The sequence below is a fragment of the Eleutherodactylus coqui genome, chromosome 12 (genome assembly GCF_035609145.1).
Source record: "Eleutherodactylus coqui strain aEleCoq1 chromosome 12, aEleCoq1.hap1, whole genome shotgun sequence".
Lineage (NCBI taxonomy): Eukaryota > Metazoa > Chordata > Amphibia > Anura > Eleutherodactylidae > Eleutherodactylus > Eleutherodactylus coqui.
Window position 1 is genome coordinate 47,197,409 of NC_089848.1, and position 18,362 is coordinate 47,215,770.

The window sequence follows — 18,362 nt, forward strand, 5'->3', positions numbered from 1 at the left end:
AGAATTAAATGTCTGAACTCACCTTGCTGTTGGTAATCCTAAATCCCTGGCTTAGCCCATTTCTTTTTGATAATGTATCAGTGTTCCTAATCCTACATTACATAATTGAAGTTCCAGAGTCTGACTCCACTCTGCTCTATCCATATTTCACTGCACAATTTAACACTACTTCTCATGTTGTTAAATATGAAATAAATTAAACCGCTCTCGTCACGAGGCTGCTGGATTCCACGGGTCATTACATTGTGATTCAAACAGATCTTCCTGTCTAAGATACCAACTGCATAACGAAATAAATCAATCACAGGTGATGAAGGGGTTAATGAGGTGTGAATCGTCTCCGAGAGGTAGCCTAGCTTTACAGCTTCACCGCAATGGCATCTGTTTACACGCAGTGCGGGCAGGAATTAGATTTATTTTCTCTTTTCACGCAGTCAAAATACTAAAAAGGGAAAGCGACGCTTAAGTATCCTGACAGATATAAGAGGTTTAAAAAAATGGCGCTATTTCTTGATATGTTTTTGCACGTGTACAATAGATGTGCAGAATAGGCAGAGAATAGAAGCCATTGATGTCAGTGAGTTCATTCATTTCATGCTCGCACAAAAATTAGGTCCTGTTCTTGTGTATTTGCGCAACAAGCGCCCCATAGAGGGCTATGGGAGGTGCAAAAATATGCACTCAACGAGCGCGCAAATGTAAAACTTGCTTGTAGTTCAATAGAAAAAAGGACACATCTGAACCTCATTAGGCTATATAGCCTTTTAAACTACGGACGGGGTATTTCGCATACGTGTGTGAACTGGCCGCAAAACGTATAGCACTATCCGCAGAGACACGCGCCAATCAACCTCATTAACCTCGTTCATAGTGCTGAAGCTAGCGTATTTGTGCGTATGCCCTTGTGATGCCACCCTTATAATTTAGCCCTTTCCAATCCAATTTGTATCCTGGTTTTCCTTGGGGGCTTACTCTTTTTCTGCTGTTACACAACGGCGCTATATGCTGGCTAAAGCCAGTACTGCATGAGGTGACACGTTGGATAGGCTCCAACAGCAGAGAGGCTGGCAATATACAGTAAGAGAACCCCGGTGGATGTCTTCCAATATCGGAGCTGTATAACCTTAAATGTCTTCAGACATCAGACAGTGGATTGGAAAGGGTTAATACAATTTTTTTTTACCTTGGAATGTTTAAAAACCCAATAAACCATATATTCTAACTTATACCTAATCAATTTTGATGCATACGTTACAGTAGGGAACTGGGAGTGTATGGAGGGATTTTGTGTGACCGCCATAATAACAGTATTAGGTTTCATTCAGATGAGCGCAATTTTGTTGCTGTTAGCAGTGCCCAGAACAAGCTTCTAATAGGAACCAATAGGTTGCTATAGAAGTGATCACATGAGACTATGTTAAGCGCGTTGAATCAGCGCACCTAACAATAGATAGGACATGTAAGTGCAAACTCGCATGTCGGCTCCAAGGTGCGTGCAAAGATAGGACATGTTCTATCTTTCCTGAGTGCTTCCCATAGGCTCCTATGGGAGTCTTGAAAGCTCGCACTTCAGATCGTGTGAACGGGCTACTTCACGTAGCTTAAAGTAGCCCTTCACACGATTCTAACAGCACTATAGCCACAATCTTTTTATTGTGGCTATAGTGCGCTAAAACAGCGCTTGTCTGAATGAGGCTTCAGTTTGTAAGAAGCCTCCATCCACTTCTATGTAATATATAAAATCCCATTCTAGTTCCAGAAATTCTCCTAGATAAAGGGCACCTGTTACCAGCATTATTGACCATAAACTACCACCATGGTGCCTACATGTACATTTAATACACCCAGACATGTTTGCATGTAATAGAAGAAAGTTGATCTACCCAAAAACATTTTTATAATGTGGCGTTAATTATGTAAATGCCAAGTTTTGAGTCACGAAAGTGGACCACAGGCCATGGCATCATTACATTATGCGCATCCCCAACACAAGATGACCACCTCCCCCTGTTGTTGATGTCAGTAAAAAATCGTAGTAAAATCCTGCGTTTGCTCTGTGAAGCCCAGATATATACAAAGCTTTATTTTAATACTGTAAAGGGGCTTTTACACCAGTGTCAAAATCGTGCGAGATTCGTGAGCTACGAGGCGGACAAATCTCGCACAGATATGAAACACATTCTTTTGAAGGGGTTCATTCACATTTGCGATGTTATACTGCATGGCATCTCTACGCAGGAAAAAAATCGCAGCATGTTCTGTCTTTTTGCAATATCGCCCATTGCTTTCAACAGGACCGACAGCAGCGGCGGCAACCCCATTGAAAACGATGAGAGAGCTTTGCAATCCTCCTTCGAGGCGAGGGGTTTCACATGGATTGCGAGGGTGATATCAGGCTGGCATTCATAGCCCGATTTCGCCTCACCTGGGTGAAGGAGCCCTTAAGGGTAGTTTCACATGAATGATCACGATATTGCCACGAGAAAGTCGCGGCAAAATTACGTCTTTGTTCGCACGATTTTTAAGGCGTCAACGCTGCTTTTTCTTGCAAAAACATAGCTACCACTTGCGATTTTCTCACGAGAAAGACAATAGGACTTTCTAATGTTAAAAACGCATCGCATCACATGAAAATCGCAAGTTCGTGCAGTGCGAAAAAATGAAGGCTCTATAGGGAAACATGGGCAATAAAAAGAGAAAAATGCAGAAAGAAAGGACGTGCTACAGTTTTTTTTTTGCAAAACATGAGTGAAAACATTGCAAGTGTCTGCATTGAAAAGCATGGGTTTCATAATTCTGCGTTTTCACACGCTCTCGCATTGCATAAAATTTGCGCAATTTTATCACCCATGTGAAACCAGTCTAAGTCACAGAGGAATCCTACCGGAATGAGTGGTTGTGAGACGCAAGGCGTGATAATCTGCAAAACTCATCTTCCAGGTCATGCAAAATACACCACCGAAGTCAAGGTGTAGACCCCTCAACCGAGTACACGTGCCCATTTTTGAAAGGGCTAGAGAGCCTCAGGGCTTATTCAGATGACTGCATTCACATTTGCGCCATAAACGAAGTAGATTTGTGCATGTACTGTACTCTTTGTGTATGCAGGAGCTGTTCACATGCGCACCTCCCATAGACTTCTATAGGAACTTTTTTGCACAAATACGCAGAAAGATAGAGCAGGTCCTATTTTTTTTTCACTTGCATGAAATACGGGCACAAAAAACAGTCAATGTGTTCTATTCTTTGTATACTGCGCTGGTATATTTTACTTGCGTAAAACCGCGTGCTAATACATCTGTCTGAAGAAGCCCTCAGAGTGCAAGCACAATATTTCACTGTCTCTTGAGCTGATGTCAGCGGCAGGGGGAGGCAATCATCTACGGTAGTGGAAAAGGTATGCACAATACAATGACTCTACGACTCGGGACTGTCCACCTCTGTGACTTCAAATATGGCATTCCTGGCACCAGATTATAAATATAAGTTTTTGTGCAAACATTCTTCTGTTACATACAACGTGTCTGGGGTATATTAAATGTGCTTGTAAGTCCTATGGTGGCCGACGAAAATCATGATGACAGGTTCTCTTAAAACCATTTCACCTCATGTGCAAACACCTGTGCTACATTGTTTAACTTTTTTTAGTTTGTTTTCTGTTGTTGTCTATGAATGTTTATATCATTGTTATCAGGACAAATTCCAGTTGGTTACTAAACTATTTACTTTAGCTCACCCCAACTGCAAATCAGCTACTTGCACCTTCCAAGCTCTAATATTTATATCATGAATGCTTAAAAAAAGGTTCAAAATTTCAGAAGACTTCTATATAAGCAAGTACCTAGGTTATACCAGTGTGTATTACATGCCTATACAATCATACCTTGGGTTAAGAGTGCCTCAGCTTACAAGCTTTTTGACTTGAGAGCAGGCTCTCTCCTGAATTTTTGCTCTGATTTGCACTGCTGCTGCCATTGGCCCCACTGAAAGCAATGACCTGCTGGCAACCCCTGCAGGGATTTTCAGGGAAGGGCTTTAAATATACCGTATATACCGGCGTATAAGACGACTTTTGAACCCCGAAAAATCTGCTCTGCAGTCGGGGGTCGTCTTATGCGCCGGTAATACAAAAAAAAAAAGTGTAAAAAAAAAAAATTTTATTACTCACCTCCCACGGCGTTCTGTCGCGCTCCGGCAGGATGTCGCTCGCTCCGGCAGGCTGTCGCTCGCTCCTCGTCCCCGGCGCAGCATAGCTTTCTGAATGCGGGGCTTGAAATCCCCGCTTCCAGAAAGCTAATACACACGCCGGCAGCAATGACAGCATTGAATGGCTGTGATTGGCTAAAGCACACGTGGCTTCAGCCAATCACACTATTCAATGACATCATTGAATGGCTGTGATTGGCTGAAGGCGCACGTGTTAGCAATCACACCAATTCAATGATGTCATTGAATAGTGTGATTGGCTGAAGCCACGTGTGCTTTAGCCAATCACAGCCATTCAATGATGTCATGGCTGCCGGCGTGTGTATTAGCTTTCTGGAAGCGGGGATTTCAAGCCCCACATTCAGAAAGCTATGCTGCGCCGGGGACGAGGAGCGAGCGACAGCCTGCCGGAGCGAGCGACATCCTGCCGGAGCGCGACAGGACGCCGTGGGAGGTGAGTAATGAAATTTTTTTTTTTTTCTCCACTGAATACCGGCGTATAAGGTGACAGTTGGGGGGTCGTCTTATACGCCCCGTCGCCTTATACGCCGGTATATACGGTAAGTCCTTCCCTAAAATTCTCCCTAGCTGTAGTAAATAATACATACACACCTGTCCGCCACTGCCGGGGCTCAGGCATGTCCAGCTGCCACTTGTTCTCCCTGCATTTTTAATTCCCACCTGCTAAAAAGCTTCAGAGCAGTTCAGGGAGAATAAGTGGCGGATAGACGCTCCTGATCCCCGGCAGACAGGTGAGTATATATTTTTTTACTACTGCAAGGGATGATTTTCAGGGAAGGGCTTATATTTAAAGCCCTTTCCCGAAAATCACTGCGTGGGGTGCCAGTGTACTATTGCTTTCAATAGGGCAACGCCGTCCCCATTGAAATAAGTGGCAGAGCTTCGCAATCCGGAACAGATTAATGGCATTTCCATTCATTTCAATGGTGGCAATTGATTTGACTTACGAGTGTTTTGGGTTAAGAGCTCCGTCACGGAACAAATTAAACTCTTAACTCAAGGCACCACTGTACTTTCACCCCGTGTTGTGCAGCTTCTTCAGATGGGCGTATGTGCAACTACGCTTGCTGCTACGGAGCGCAGTTGTGCATGAACTGGACCATTAAAATGTGCACGTGTTTGAAAAACTACATGGGAGAAAGATAGGGCAAGTCTTATCTTTTCTTGCACGTATGAGAGAGAATACTGCTAGTGAAAACTAAACCATTGAAATCAAAGCACTAATTTTGTACTGTTATGCCCTAAAAGTTGATTAAGCCCTAAAAATTGAATTGAGTGCATTGTGGCTAATCTCTCCTTCCCATTCTTTGGGCTTAAACACGTGGGCGTGTATTGTTATGTGGCCATGATAATCATGGTCGCATAAGGGGACAAAAGAAAACCATTGATTTAAATGGTTTCATTGTCGTTAGTGGTATTCTCATCTGTTAGGGTGCCTACTAGAGATGAGCGAACGCGTTCGTCCGAGCTTGATATTCGTGCGAATATTAGGGTGTTCGGGATGTTCGTTATTCGTGACGAACACCATGCGATGTTCTGGTTACTTTCACTTCCTTCCCTGAGACGTTAGCGCGCTTTTCTGGCCAATTGAAAGACAGGGAAGGCATTACAACTTCCCCCTGCAACGTTTAAGCCCTATACCACCCCCCTGCTGTGAGTGGCTGGCGAGATCAGGTGTTCGCCTAATATAAAAGTCGGCCCCTCCCGCGGCTCGCCTCAGATGCGGTGTGAGTTAGATGAGGGACAGTGCTGTTTATACCGGAGCTGCTGTAGGGAAAGAATTGGTAGTTAGTGTAGGCTTCAAGACCCCCCAAAGGTCCTTATTAGGGCCACTGATAGCTGTGTGTTGGCTGCTGTTAGCAGTGGAATTTTTTTTTTTCTCAAAATCGGCTCTGCAGAGCGTTGCACCTGGCATTAGGGACAGAAGTGCTGCATAGGCAGGGAGAGTGTTAGGAGTGAGTGTAGCCTTCAAGAACCTCAACGGTCCTTTCTAGGGCCATATTTATCCGTGTGCAGTACTGTCCAGGCTGCTGTTAGCTGTGCTGCATTTTTTTTGGGCTTCTCAAAATCGCCTCTGCAGAGCATTCCACCCTCCATTGATACTGCAGGGAAAGAATTGTATAGGCAGGGCCACAACACAGTTATTATTCATTGAATATACGCAGTGCTGCCTTTTGCTTGTAAAACAAGTGAAAATAATTCTATTTGTCCTGCCTCTGTCCGTCCTAAGTACGCTTTACTGCTGGGTTCGCCATTTGCTTTCCTTAATTGGGAAAAAAAATACCTGCTCTCCAAGAGTTATAATAACTCTGCTACCCTCACGTTCTGTGACACATAAGCAGGGACACAGCACAGTTATTAAACTTCTCAGGTTCATTGAATATACGCAGTGCTGCCTGTTGGTGGGAAAAAACTGAAAACAAATCTATTTGTCCAGCCTCTGTCCGTCCTTACGCCTGTGGAGACGTGTGAGCTGCGTGAAAAACATTGCTAAATCATACGCAGCCAGCTACGCTTTACTGCTGGGTTCGCCATTTGCTTTCCTTAATTGGGAAAAAAAATACCTGCTCTGCCACAGTTAATAACTCTGCTACCCTCACGTTCTGTGACACATAAGCAGGGACACAGCACAGTTATTAAACTTCTCAGGTTCATTGAATATACGCAGTGCTGCCTGTTGGTGGGAAAAAACTGAAAACAAATCTATTTGTCCAGCCTCTGTCCGTCCTTACGCCTGTGGAGACGTGTGAGCTGCGTGAAAAACATTGCTAAATCATACGCACCCAGCTACGCTTTACTGCTGGGTTCGCCATTTGCTTTCCTTAATTGGGAAAAAAAATACCTGCTCTGCCACAGTTAATAACTCTGCTACCCTCACGTTCTGTGACACATAAGCAGGGACACAGCACAGTTATTAAACTTCTCAGGTTCATTGAATATACGCAGTGCTGCCTGTTGGTGGGAAAAAACTGAAAACAAATCTATTTGTCCAGCCTCTGTCCGTCCTTACGCCTGTGGAGACGTGTGAGCTGCGTGAAAAACATTGCTAAATCATACGCAGCCAGCTACGCTTTACTGCTGGGTTCGCCATTTGCTTTCCTTAATTGGGAAAAAAAATACCTGCTCTGCCACAGTTAATAACTCTGCTACCCTCACGTTCTGTGACACATAAGCAGGGACACAGCACAGTTATTAAACTTCTCAGGTTCATTGAATATACGCAGTGCTGCCTGTTGGTGGGAAAAAACTGAAAACAAATCTATTTGTCCAGCCTCTGTCCGTCCTTACGCCTGTGGAGACGTGTGAGCTGCGTGAAAAACATTGCTAAATCATACGCAGCCAGCTACGCTTTACTGCTGGGTTCGCCATTTGCTTTCCTTAATTGGGAAAAAAAATACCTGCTCTGCCACAGTTAATAACTCTGCTACCCTCACGTTCTGTGACACATAAGCAGGGACACAGACACAGTTATTAAACTTAGATAATTCATTCACTAGAGGCAGTGGGGCCTTTCGTTTTCCAAAAAGGGCAAAAATTATATTTGGCCTGCAGTCTTGCGCCAATTTATTTCCTGCCTGTGAAATCAAATCACTGGTAATACAGCATGCTGAGGGGTAGGGGTAGGCCTAGAGGACGTGGACGCGGCCGAGGACGCGGAGGGCCAAGTCAGGGTGTGGGCACAGGCCAAGCTCCTGATCCAGGTGTGTCGCAGCCGACTGCTGCGCGATTAGGAGAGAGGCACGTTTCTGGCGTCCCCACATTCATCGCCCAATTAATGGGTCCACGCGGGAGACGGTTATTAGAAAATGAGCAGTGTGAGCAGGTCCTGTCCTGGATGGCAGAAAGTGCTTCGAGCAACCTATCGTCTACCCGCAGTTCTGCGCCGTCCACTGCTGCCAATCCGAATCCTCTGTCTGCTGCTCCTCCTTCCTCCCAGCCTCCTCACTCCACTACAATGACACCTGCTCAGGAGCGGGAACACTCCCAGGAACTGTTCTCGGGCCCCTGCTTAGATTGGGCAGCAGCGGTTCCTCTCCCACCAGAGGAGTTTATCGTCACTGATGCCCAACCATTCGAAAGTTCCCGGGGTCCGGGGGAAGAGGCTGGGGACTTCCGCCAACTGTCTCAACAACTTTCTGTGGGTGAGGAGGACGATGACGATCAGACACAGTTGTCTTGCAGTGAGGTAGTAGTAAGGGCAGTAAGTCCCAGGGAGCAGCGCACAGAGGATTCGGAGGAAGAGCAGCAGGACGATGAGGTGACTGACCCCACCTGGTGTGCAACGCTTACTCAGGAGGACAGGTCTTCAGAGGGGGAGTCAAGGGCATCAGCAGGGCAGGTTGCAAGAGGCAGTGCAGTGGCCAGGGGTAGAGGCAGGGCCAGACCGAATAATCCACCAAGTGTTTCCCAAAGCGCCCCCTCGCGCCATGCCACCCTGCGGAGGCCGAGGTGCTCTAAGGTCTGGCAGTTTTTCACAGAGACGCCTGACGACCGACGAACAGTGGTGTGCAACCTTTGTCGCGCAAAGCTCAGCCGGGGAGCCAACACCAACAGCCTCACCACCACCACCATGCGCAGACATATGATGGCCAAGCACCCCGCAAGGTGGGACAAAGGCCGTTCACCGCCTCCGGTTTGCACCCCTGCCTCTCCCCCTGTGCCCCAACCTGCCACTGAGATGCAACCCCCCTCTCAGGACACAGGCACTACCGCCTCATGGCCTGCACCCACACCCTCATCTCCGCTGTCCTCGGCCCCATCCAGCAGTGTAGTTCAGCGCACCGTTCAGCCGTCGCTTGCGCAAGTGTTCGAGCGCAAGCGCAAGTACGCCGCCACGCACCCGCACGCTCAAACGTTAACCGTCCGCATCGCAAAATTCATCAGCCTTGAGATGCTGCCGTATAGGGTTGTGGAAAGGGAGTCCTTCAAAAGTATCATGGAGGCGGCGGCCCCGCGCTACTCAGTTCCCAGTCGCCACTACTTTTCCCGATGTGCCGTCCCAGCCCTGCACGACCACGTCTCCCGCAACATTGTGCGCGCCCTCACCAACGCGGTTACTGCCACGGTCCACTTAACTACGGACACGTGGACAAGCACAGGCGGGCAGGGCCACTACATCTCCCTGACGGCACATTGGGTGAATTTAGTGGAGGCTGGGACAGAGTCAGAGCCTGGGACCGCTCACGTCCTACCCACCCCCAGAATTGCGGGCCCCAGCTCGGTGGTGGTATCTGCGGAGGTGTATGCTTCCTCCACTAAAGCACCCTCCTCCTCCTCCTCCTCCTCTGTCTCACAATCAAGATGTGTTAGCAGCAGCATGTCGCCAGCAGTCGGTGTCGCGCGGTGTGGCAGCACAGCGGTGGGCAAGCGTCAGCAGGCCGTGCTGAAACTACTCAGCTTAGGCGATAAGAGGCACACGGCCCACGAACTGCTGCAGGGTCTGACACAGCAGACCGACCGCTGGCTTGCGCCGCTGAGCCTCCAACCGGGCATGGTCGTGTGTGACAACGGCCGTAACCTGGTGGCGGCTCTGCAGCTCGGCAGCCTCACGCACGTGCCATGCCTGGCCCACGTCTTTAATTTGGTGGTTCAGCGGTTTCTGAAAAGCTACCCACGCTTGTCAGACCTGCTCGTAAAGGCGCGCCGGCTCTGCGCACATTTCCGCAAGTCCCACACGGACGCTGCCACCCTGCGCACCCTGCAACATCACTTTAAGCTGCCAGTGCACCGACTGCTGTGCGACGTGCCCACACGGTGGAACTCTACGCTCCACATGTTGGCCAGGCTCTATGAACAGCGTAGAGCTATAGTCGAATACCAACTCCAACATGGGCGGCGCAGTGGGAGTCAGCCTCCTCAATTCCTTTCAGAAGAGTGGGCCTGGTTGGCAGACATCTGCCATGTCCTTGGTAATTTTGAGGAGTCTACCCAGGTGGTGAGCGGCGATGCTACAATCATTAGCGTCACCATTCCTCTGCTATGCATCTTGAGAAATTCCCTGCAAACCATAAAGGCAGCTGCTTTGCGCTCGGAAACGGGGGCGGGGGAAGACAGTATGCCGCTGGATAGTCAGGGCACCCTCCTGTCTATTTCTCAGCGCGTACAGGAGGAGGAGGAGGAGCATGAGGAGGATGAGGAGGAGGGGGAAGAGACAGCTTGGCCCGCTGCTGACGGTACACCGGCTGATTGCCTGTCATCCTTTCAGCGTGTATGGCCTGAGGAGGAGGAGGAGGAGGAGGAGGATCCTGAAAGTGATCTTCCTAGTGAAGACAGCCATGTGTTGCGTACAGGTACCCTGGCACACATGGCTGACTTCATGTTAGGATGCCTTTCTCGTGACCCTCGCGTTGCACGCATTCTGGCCACTACGGATTACTGGGTGTACACACTGCTCGATCCACGGTATAAGGAGAACCTGCCCACTCTGATTCCCGAAGAGGAAAGGGGTTCGAGAGTGTTGCTATACCACAGGACCCTTGCGGACAAGCTGATGGTAAAATTCCCAGCCGACAGCGCTAGTGGCAGAAGGCGCAGTTCCGAGGGCCATGTTGCAGGGGATGTGCGTAGATCGAGCAGCATGTACATCCCAGGCAGTGCAACAGTCTTTAAGGGCCTGGCCAGCTTTATGGCTCCCCACCAAGACTGTGTCACCGCTCCCCAGTCACGGCTGAGTCGGCGGGAGCACTGCAAAAGGATGGTGAGGGAGTACGTAGCGGATCGCACGACCATCCTTGGTGACGCCTCTGCCCCCTACAACTACTGGGTGTCGAAGCTGGACACGTGGCCTGAACTAGCCCTGTATGCCCTTGAGGTGCTTGCTTGTCCTGCGGCTAGCGTGTTGTCGGAGAGGGTGTTTAGTGCGGCTGGGGGAATCATCACAGATAAGCGTAGCCGCTTGTCAACCGACAGTGCCGACAGGCTAACACTCATCAAGATGAACAAAGGCTGGATTTCGCCAGACTTCTGTTCTCCACCAGCGGACAGCAGCGATACGTAAGCAATACGTAGGCTGCACCCGCGGATGGAAGCTACGTTCTCTCTCACCATCCAAAACGGGGACATTTCTGCTTCATCAATCTGTGTCTAATATTCCTCCTCCTCCTCCTCCTGCTCCTCCTCCTGAAACCTCACGTAATCACGCTGAACGGGCAATTTTTCTTAGGGCCACAAGGCTCACTCAAATAATTTTTCTGAACAATTTTTATAAGTTTCAATGCGCTTAAAAGCATTGGAACTTTAACTTGAACCAATTTTTCGTTACACTGGGCTGCCTCCAGGCCTAGTTACCACTTAAGCCACATTAACCAAAGCGATTAATGGGTTTCACCTGCCCTCTTGGCTGGCCATGGCCAATTTTTGGGATGTACATTAGTACTGTTGATACAGCAATTTTTGTGGGCCCTCGCCTACAGTGTAATCAAATTAATTTTTAGCCCACCTGCATTACAGCTGACGTTACCTCAGCTGTGTTGGGCAATGCAATGGGATATTTTTGTGTACCGCCGGTGGGTTCCAGGGAGCCACCCATGCTGTAGGTGCACACTGAGTTTTTAATACTTCTGTACACTTCTAAAGAACCCGTCTGACTGGGGCATGCAGTGTGGGCCGAAGCCCACCTGTATTACGCACGACATTACTACCTCAGCTGTGTTGGGCAATGCAATGGGATATTTCTATGTACCGCCGGTGGCTTCCTGGCACCCACCCAGGCAGTGGGTCCACAGGGAGTTAAACCTACATGTGTCCACTTGTAAAGAACCCCAGTCTGACTGGGGCATGCAGTGTGGGCCGAAGCCCACCTGCATTAACCCTTTCCAGTCCACTGTGTGACCTGTGAAGACATTAGGGTTTAAGGCTGTACAGCTCCGTTGTTGGTAGACGTCCGTCGGGGTTCTCTTACTGTATATTGCCAGCCTCTCTGCTGTCGGAGCCTATCCTACGTGTCAGCTCATGCAGTACTGGCTTTAGCCAGCATATAGCGCCGTTGTATAACAGCAGAAAAAGAGTAAGCCCCCTAGGAAAACCATATACAAATTGGATTGGAAAGGGTTAAGCACAACATTACTACCTCAGCTGTGTTGGGCAATGCAATGGGATATTTCTATGTACCGCCGGTGGCTTCCTGGCACCCACCCATGCTGTAGGTGCACACGGAGTTTTTACTACATCTGTACACTTATAAAGAACCCCAGTCAGACTGGGGCATGCAGTGTGGGCCGAAGCCCACCTGCATTAAGCACGACATTACTACCTCAGCTGTGTTGGGCAATGCAATGGGATATTTCTGTGTACCGCCAGTGGGTTCCAGGGAGCCACCCATGCTGTGGGTCGACAGGGACTTCACAATAGGGAGTTGTACCTGCCTGTGTCTATGAATTAAAAAGCCCGGTCTGACTGGGGCATGCAGACACCTTGACAGAATGAATAGTGTGTGGCACATAGGTTCCCCATTGCTATGCCCACGTGTGCAGCTCCTGATGGCGGTGGCACAGGATTCTATTTCTCATTGCTTCTGTACAGCATTGTGGGCTATCGCTCCGCCACTTTTAAAGAGGGTCGCTGCCTAGCCGTGCCAACCTCTGCAGTGTGTGCCTGCGGTCCCTCGTCATGGCAGACGCAATTCTAAATAGACATGAGCGTGGTGTGGCATGAGGGCAGCTGAAGGCTGCGCAGGGACACTTTGGTGTGCGCTGTGGGGGGGAGGGGGGGCGGTTGGGCAGCATGTAACCCAGGAGAAGTGTCAGTGGAGTGTCATGCAGGCAGTGATTGTGCTTTGTTGGAGGTAGTGTGGTGCTTAGCAAAGGTATGCCATGCTAATGAGGGCTTTTCAGAAGTAAAAGTTGTTGGGAGGGGGGGGGGCCCACTCTTGCCGGTATTGTGGCTTAATAGTGGGACCTGGGAACTTGAGATGCAGCCCAACATGTAGCCCCTCGCCTGCCCTATCCGTCACTGTGTCATTCCCATCACTTTCCTGAATTGCCCAGATTTTCACACATGAAAACCTTAGCGAGCATCGGCGAAATACAAAAATGTTCTGGTCGCCCATTGACTTCAATGGGGTTCGTTGTTCGAAACGAACCCTCGAGCATCACGGGAAGTTCGTTACGAATAACGAACACCCGAACATTTTGGTGTTCGCTCATCTCTAGTGCCTACCCACTTGCGATTTTTTTTCCTGTGATGTTTGGCGTTTTTTCTCAAGAGCAATTAGTATAGAATGTGTTCTTGTCCATCTGGGGTTTTTTTTCCGTTTCGTGGGGTTTTTTCACATAGGAACTGTCAGTTGCATATGTCTCCTTATTTTTCTCTTAATGCACCCATGATTGTCAATGGAGGGCTGCAAAAAACGTGCGAAAACGCCGCGTTTTTCACGCGCGAAAATCGGCAACGCAAGTGGGTAGGCGCCCTTAAATGTATGGGCGAGAAAAGATAGGACCTGCCCTATCTTTCTCGCCCATAGTTAATACTACATGCAGGAAAGATAGGTCCTGCCCTATCTTTCCACAGTTTTTTCCAAACTATGGCTGAGAGTTTGAATGGTTCAAGAAGGGGGAAAAAAATCCATCCATGCGCAACTAGACTCTATATGGCCTTGTGAAGCCGCCCTTACACACAGCATAGCAGGTCCACATTGCAGTGTCTCATTATAACTTCATTGCAATTGGAAGTATTCAACATAAGCAACATATAAGTTATTATGGCACAATATTAAACACTAAGACTATGATGTGCAGATATGCCAATACTTTATTTGGTGTATCGTTTTATTCAATAACTCTATCTTATAAAATTAGTTTCACAAATCAAGTGTAAACCCGTCTTGAGCTAACAATTGCTGTTTTATGATAACTACTCTCATGATGTTCTATATGCTTATGATTATTCATTTATGCCTGCATTGATTTCCAAAGATTAAGACTGTAAATTTCCATTGAACTGGTATGCATTCGACAAGATAGCGCCCCCACTGAGTCATAAAAAGCATAATAATGCTATTAACTTGCAGATAATATTTTACTTTACTTTATTAGCATTGTATACAATTCCCTGGTAGAGTCTTATTTCTAATTGAGATCATTTTGTTTTCAGCTGATTCTAGCCCGCAAGAGACAAAGGGGATGAAGAAGAATGCAGTACTTGTGGATGGTGTTGTACTCAATGGACCAATAATCGACAGCGGTTCTGGGGGAAAAATTGTGGAAGAAGTTTTTAGAATATTGATGAACGAAGTTGTTCATAAGGCAACTGATGTCACTGAAAAGGTAAAATTATGACTGTTGCCAACTGCAATGTACCACTGAGAGTCATATCCAGCTATGGCTTGATAAATATATACAAGGTATACAATGGAAAAAATAACTCATATGGTATCTGATCATATCCAAGACATAATATTTTTCAGGGTGTTATACATTATTGGAAGTGATGGCATATTATTACTACAGTATATATAATTATTGTACTTCACAAACAGTAGTGCTTCAACCTCTGGGACCCCTGGTGATTACCTAAGGCCGGTTTCACATGACCGAGAAAATCATGTGAAATGTGTGCCCATATGAATCCCATTCTTTTGAATAGAGTCATACACACAAGCAGCATGTCCTATCTCTTTGTGTTCCTCGGAATGCCTCGCCCATTGTTTCCCATTGGATCTTAATGCTAAAGGACATACAGTTACGTCCAGCAGCATCAGGGTATGCATGAAAGAAGATCGTTCGGTGATCTCGCTCCATTTAACACAGGCGCCGGCTGTTTCTTACAGCCGACACCTACCCGCAACATCCTTGAGAAGCCGTGTCACTCATCGGAGCTGTTAACCCCTTAAATGCTGTTGTCAATTCTGACAGCAGCATTTAAATCCCCTGGACGATTTTCGGGAGCCCCATATGCCCCCCCCCCCCCCCCCCCGTTATTGATTTCACAGGGAGCCGTGTGGGTGTCATGGCAGCCGTGGGCCTTGTGAAAGGGCATGCTACCAAGACATGCTGGTGGGCTGGAGAAGGGTACCAAAAACTTTCCGAGGTATTACATCTACCATGGAACAGTGAAGACAGTCATCAAGAAGTAGATTTAATTTGGCACAACAGTGACATTACTAAGAACTGGACGTCCCTCAAAAATTTATGAAAAGACCAGAAGAACATCAGTCCAGATGGAAGCTAAGGGGTCTACAATAACATTAAGGGAGCTGCAGGAATTTCTGTCAAGTACTGGTTGGGCAGTGCATGTGACAACCAACTCCAGTATTCTTCTTATGTCTGCGCTGTGGGGTTGCATGGCAAGATGGAAGCCCTTTCTCACAAAGAAGAATGTCCAAGCCTGGCTATTTTTTGCTAAAACCTACTTCAAGTCTGCCAAAAGTTTGTGGGAGAATGTGTTATGGTCTCATGACACCAAGGCTGAAATCGTTGGCCATAATTCTGAAATATATGTTTGTCAGAAAGCCAACTTCGCATCACTAAAAGAACACCATACCCACAGTGAAGATGGTGGAGACAACATTATGCTTTGAAGCTGTTTTTCTGCTGCTGGCATTGAGGCTTTAGTCAAGGTGGAGGGAATATGAACAGTTCCAAATATCAGACCATTTTGGCACAAAACCTTCAGACCTCTGCTAAAATGCTGAAGATGAGGAGTAATTTCACCTTTCAGCATCTTTGAAAATCTGTGAGATGACCTGAAGAGGGCGGTACACACAAGATGCCATCGGAATCTGACAGATGTGGAGCACTTTTGGAAGGAAGAGTGGGCAATGATTGCCAAGTCAAGATGTGTCATGCCGATAGTCACCTATGCAAAAAGACTAAATGCTATCATAAAGTCAAAGGGTACATCGACAAAGCATTAGTTTTAGGGTGTGCATATTTATGCAACCACATTATTTATTTATTTTTTGCCCACCCTAAAAAATTTCAGTTCATGTTTTTCATTAGAATTGTACAGATAATAGATCACACTGAAGGTGGAAATAAGTCTGAAAAGGTTCATCTTTGTGAATGACAAAAACACATTTTAACAGGAGTGTGAAGAATTTCTTATATCCACTGCAGGCGGGTCTTCTTTTGTTTTCAGTGAAAACCCTATGTTATGATTGACCCTTAGGTCATTGTACACTATTTTGACCAATTTTTGTGGAGAGCACAATGTTCCCCACAATTTGGGTGACTTTGGCAGCAATGAGGTTCTTCTGGAGGGCAAATTAATAAACCCAAGTTTTACTTCCATTGACCTTAGTGGGACTCGGAATGAACTGTCCCGATTCAGGATGATTTCCGTTAAATTGGCCGAATACTGACACAAACCAATATTTCCACTGATCGCTCCCCACTATGCATTTACACCTACTAAGTAAACTCAGCAAAACAAATTTTTGCAGTTTATAGTTAACATTCTTGTCCAATCATCATCAATTGCTTTCCATTCGCACATGCTGTAGTTATTTCTTTGCTATGTTCTTTGGCTTGCTCCAGGCAAGCTTTTACAGTTTACTAGCTTGCTTAATGGTTTTGTGTAAAACAGCAGAAGGATGGATAGCTCACATATATTTTTGCCACTCTGTGTGCTAAATGAGCCATATTAAATGTTTAAAAAATCCATGATAAAAGAGAAAATTTTATCTAATTTGGCACAAGCTTCCAGGGAGCAAAGGCAATATTGTTCAAATGATTCTTTCATTATGGAGCACATCTTGTATTCCTAATGGTGTGTACAACTATATTTGTATGATGGTTTCTGCTTTTGTAGTTTATTAATCAACAAATTAAATATCGGCTCTTACACACTGTTCTTTGATATTCCGCTTTGCTGCGTTGCCTTTGGCCTTGTTTATTGACATAAAATATGATATATATTATACTAAGTTTGTTTTACTCTTCAGTAGCAAAGAAATTCGTAATAGCTACAAAAGAAAAAAGTAGCACAGGTACAGATTTATTAATGTGTTTACAAGTTTTTTTGAGTTAATATATTGAAAAATATGACTATCTGGACAAATTAAGCCAAACATGACTCATGTATGAACATTTTCCAACACGGTAGGATCTAGCATATTGGTCTGAGGCAGATTCATTTAAAGGGGAATTGTCTCTATGTTCACGCTGCCCAAACCACAAGCGGTATGAAGGAGGAACAGGTATGCAGTATGCCCCCATGTAAGTGTTTTTCTTTAAAGTTTGACTCAAAATTGAGCTCTTGAGTCAAAAAATCTACTTGTGCGTAGGTAGAGAGTTGTCCGTCTGTTTCCATCAGGCAGGAAGAGTTCAGGCAGCATGAACCTGGTAATGTGTCGTGTTCATTAATCCTGGCCACACTCAACGGGGAGATATACAGCTCCCACAATGTGCTAGTATTAGTCAGTCTCATCTACCAAAAACGGGTGGCATATCATACATACAATGTCCACTCAAGAACAAAAGTACAGACATAATAGCCAAAAATCTCAGCATGCACGATAATGCTATACAAGATCCCTAAGAGTAATTGCCACAATGACAACCCTTTCCTTGAGGAACTATGGCAGGTGGCGATACACATAGAGTGCTTCATGCCTACCCTGGGGATTTATGGGGCAACATGATGTTATTATGAGTTTCTTATCTATTCCTTTATGTTATATTTTGATAGTGTATCTTTTTGATAATTTTAGCCCTATTCAACAGTATATTCGATTGCAGACAGATGTATCCCAGTCTCTTTTTAGTCTCTATAGTTTACTGAAGGGCATATTTTTTGCCCATTATGAAAAGCCAGTGGTGCTTTTTTAATATTTTTGTGTATGTCTCCATATGTGCCACACTAAAGTTTGAGATTTTTTGCTATTAATGCATACTATTGTTCTTGAGTGGACATTATAGGTATCACATGAATTCTATTTTTGTTTGGTAGCTTGTATAGAGTATGTGACACTGCCTACCTGTAATTAGTAGTGCTACTCTTTTCTTTTTGTTTTATATAATTAGCATTATTAAATCCCCCTCAAAATATCATTGCTTAGAAATATTAAAATATCTGTCTTCTGTAACCGTCTGTTAGGCCCCATGCACACAACCTAATTATAGATCCATTCGGTATGATTCCTTACAATGGCACTCTTAGAATTCTAGAGGTATTTTATATGGAGTCACACGGAGGTT

General features: G+C 46.1%; 1 protein-coding gene across 1 annotated transcript in view; it reads left to right on the forward strand.

Annotated features, from left to right (window-relative positions):
• Positions 1-18,362, forward strand: part of GADL1 (glutamate decarboxylase like 1) — a 255,563-nt gene that overhangs the window by 47,227 nt on the left and 189,974 nt on the right. Inside the window, exon 2 of the mRNA XM_066584886.1 lies at positions 14,317-14,489. Within this exon, the coding sequence (XP_066440983.1) occupies positions 14,317-14,489 (173 nt within the window). The remainder of the gene's footprint in view (positions 1-14,316; positions 14,490-18,362) is intronic.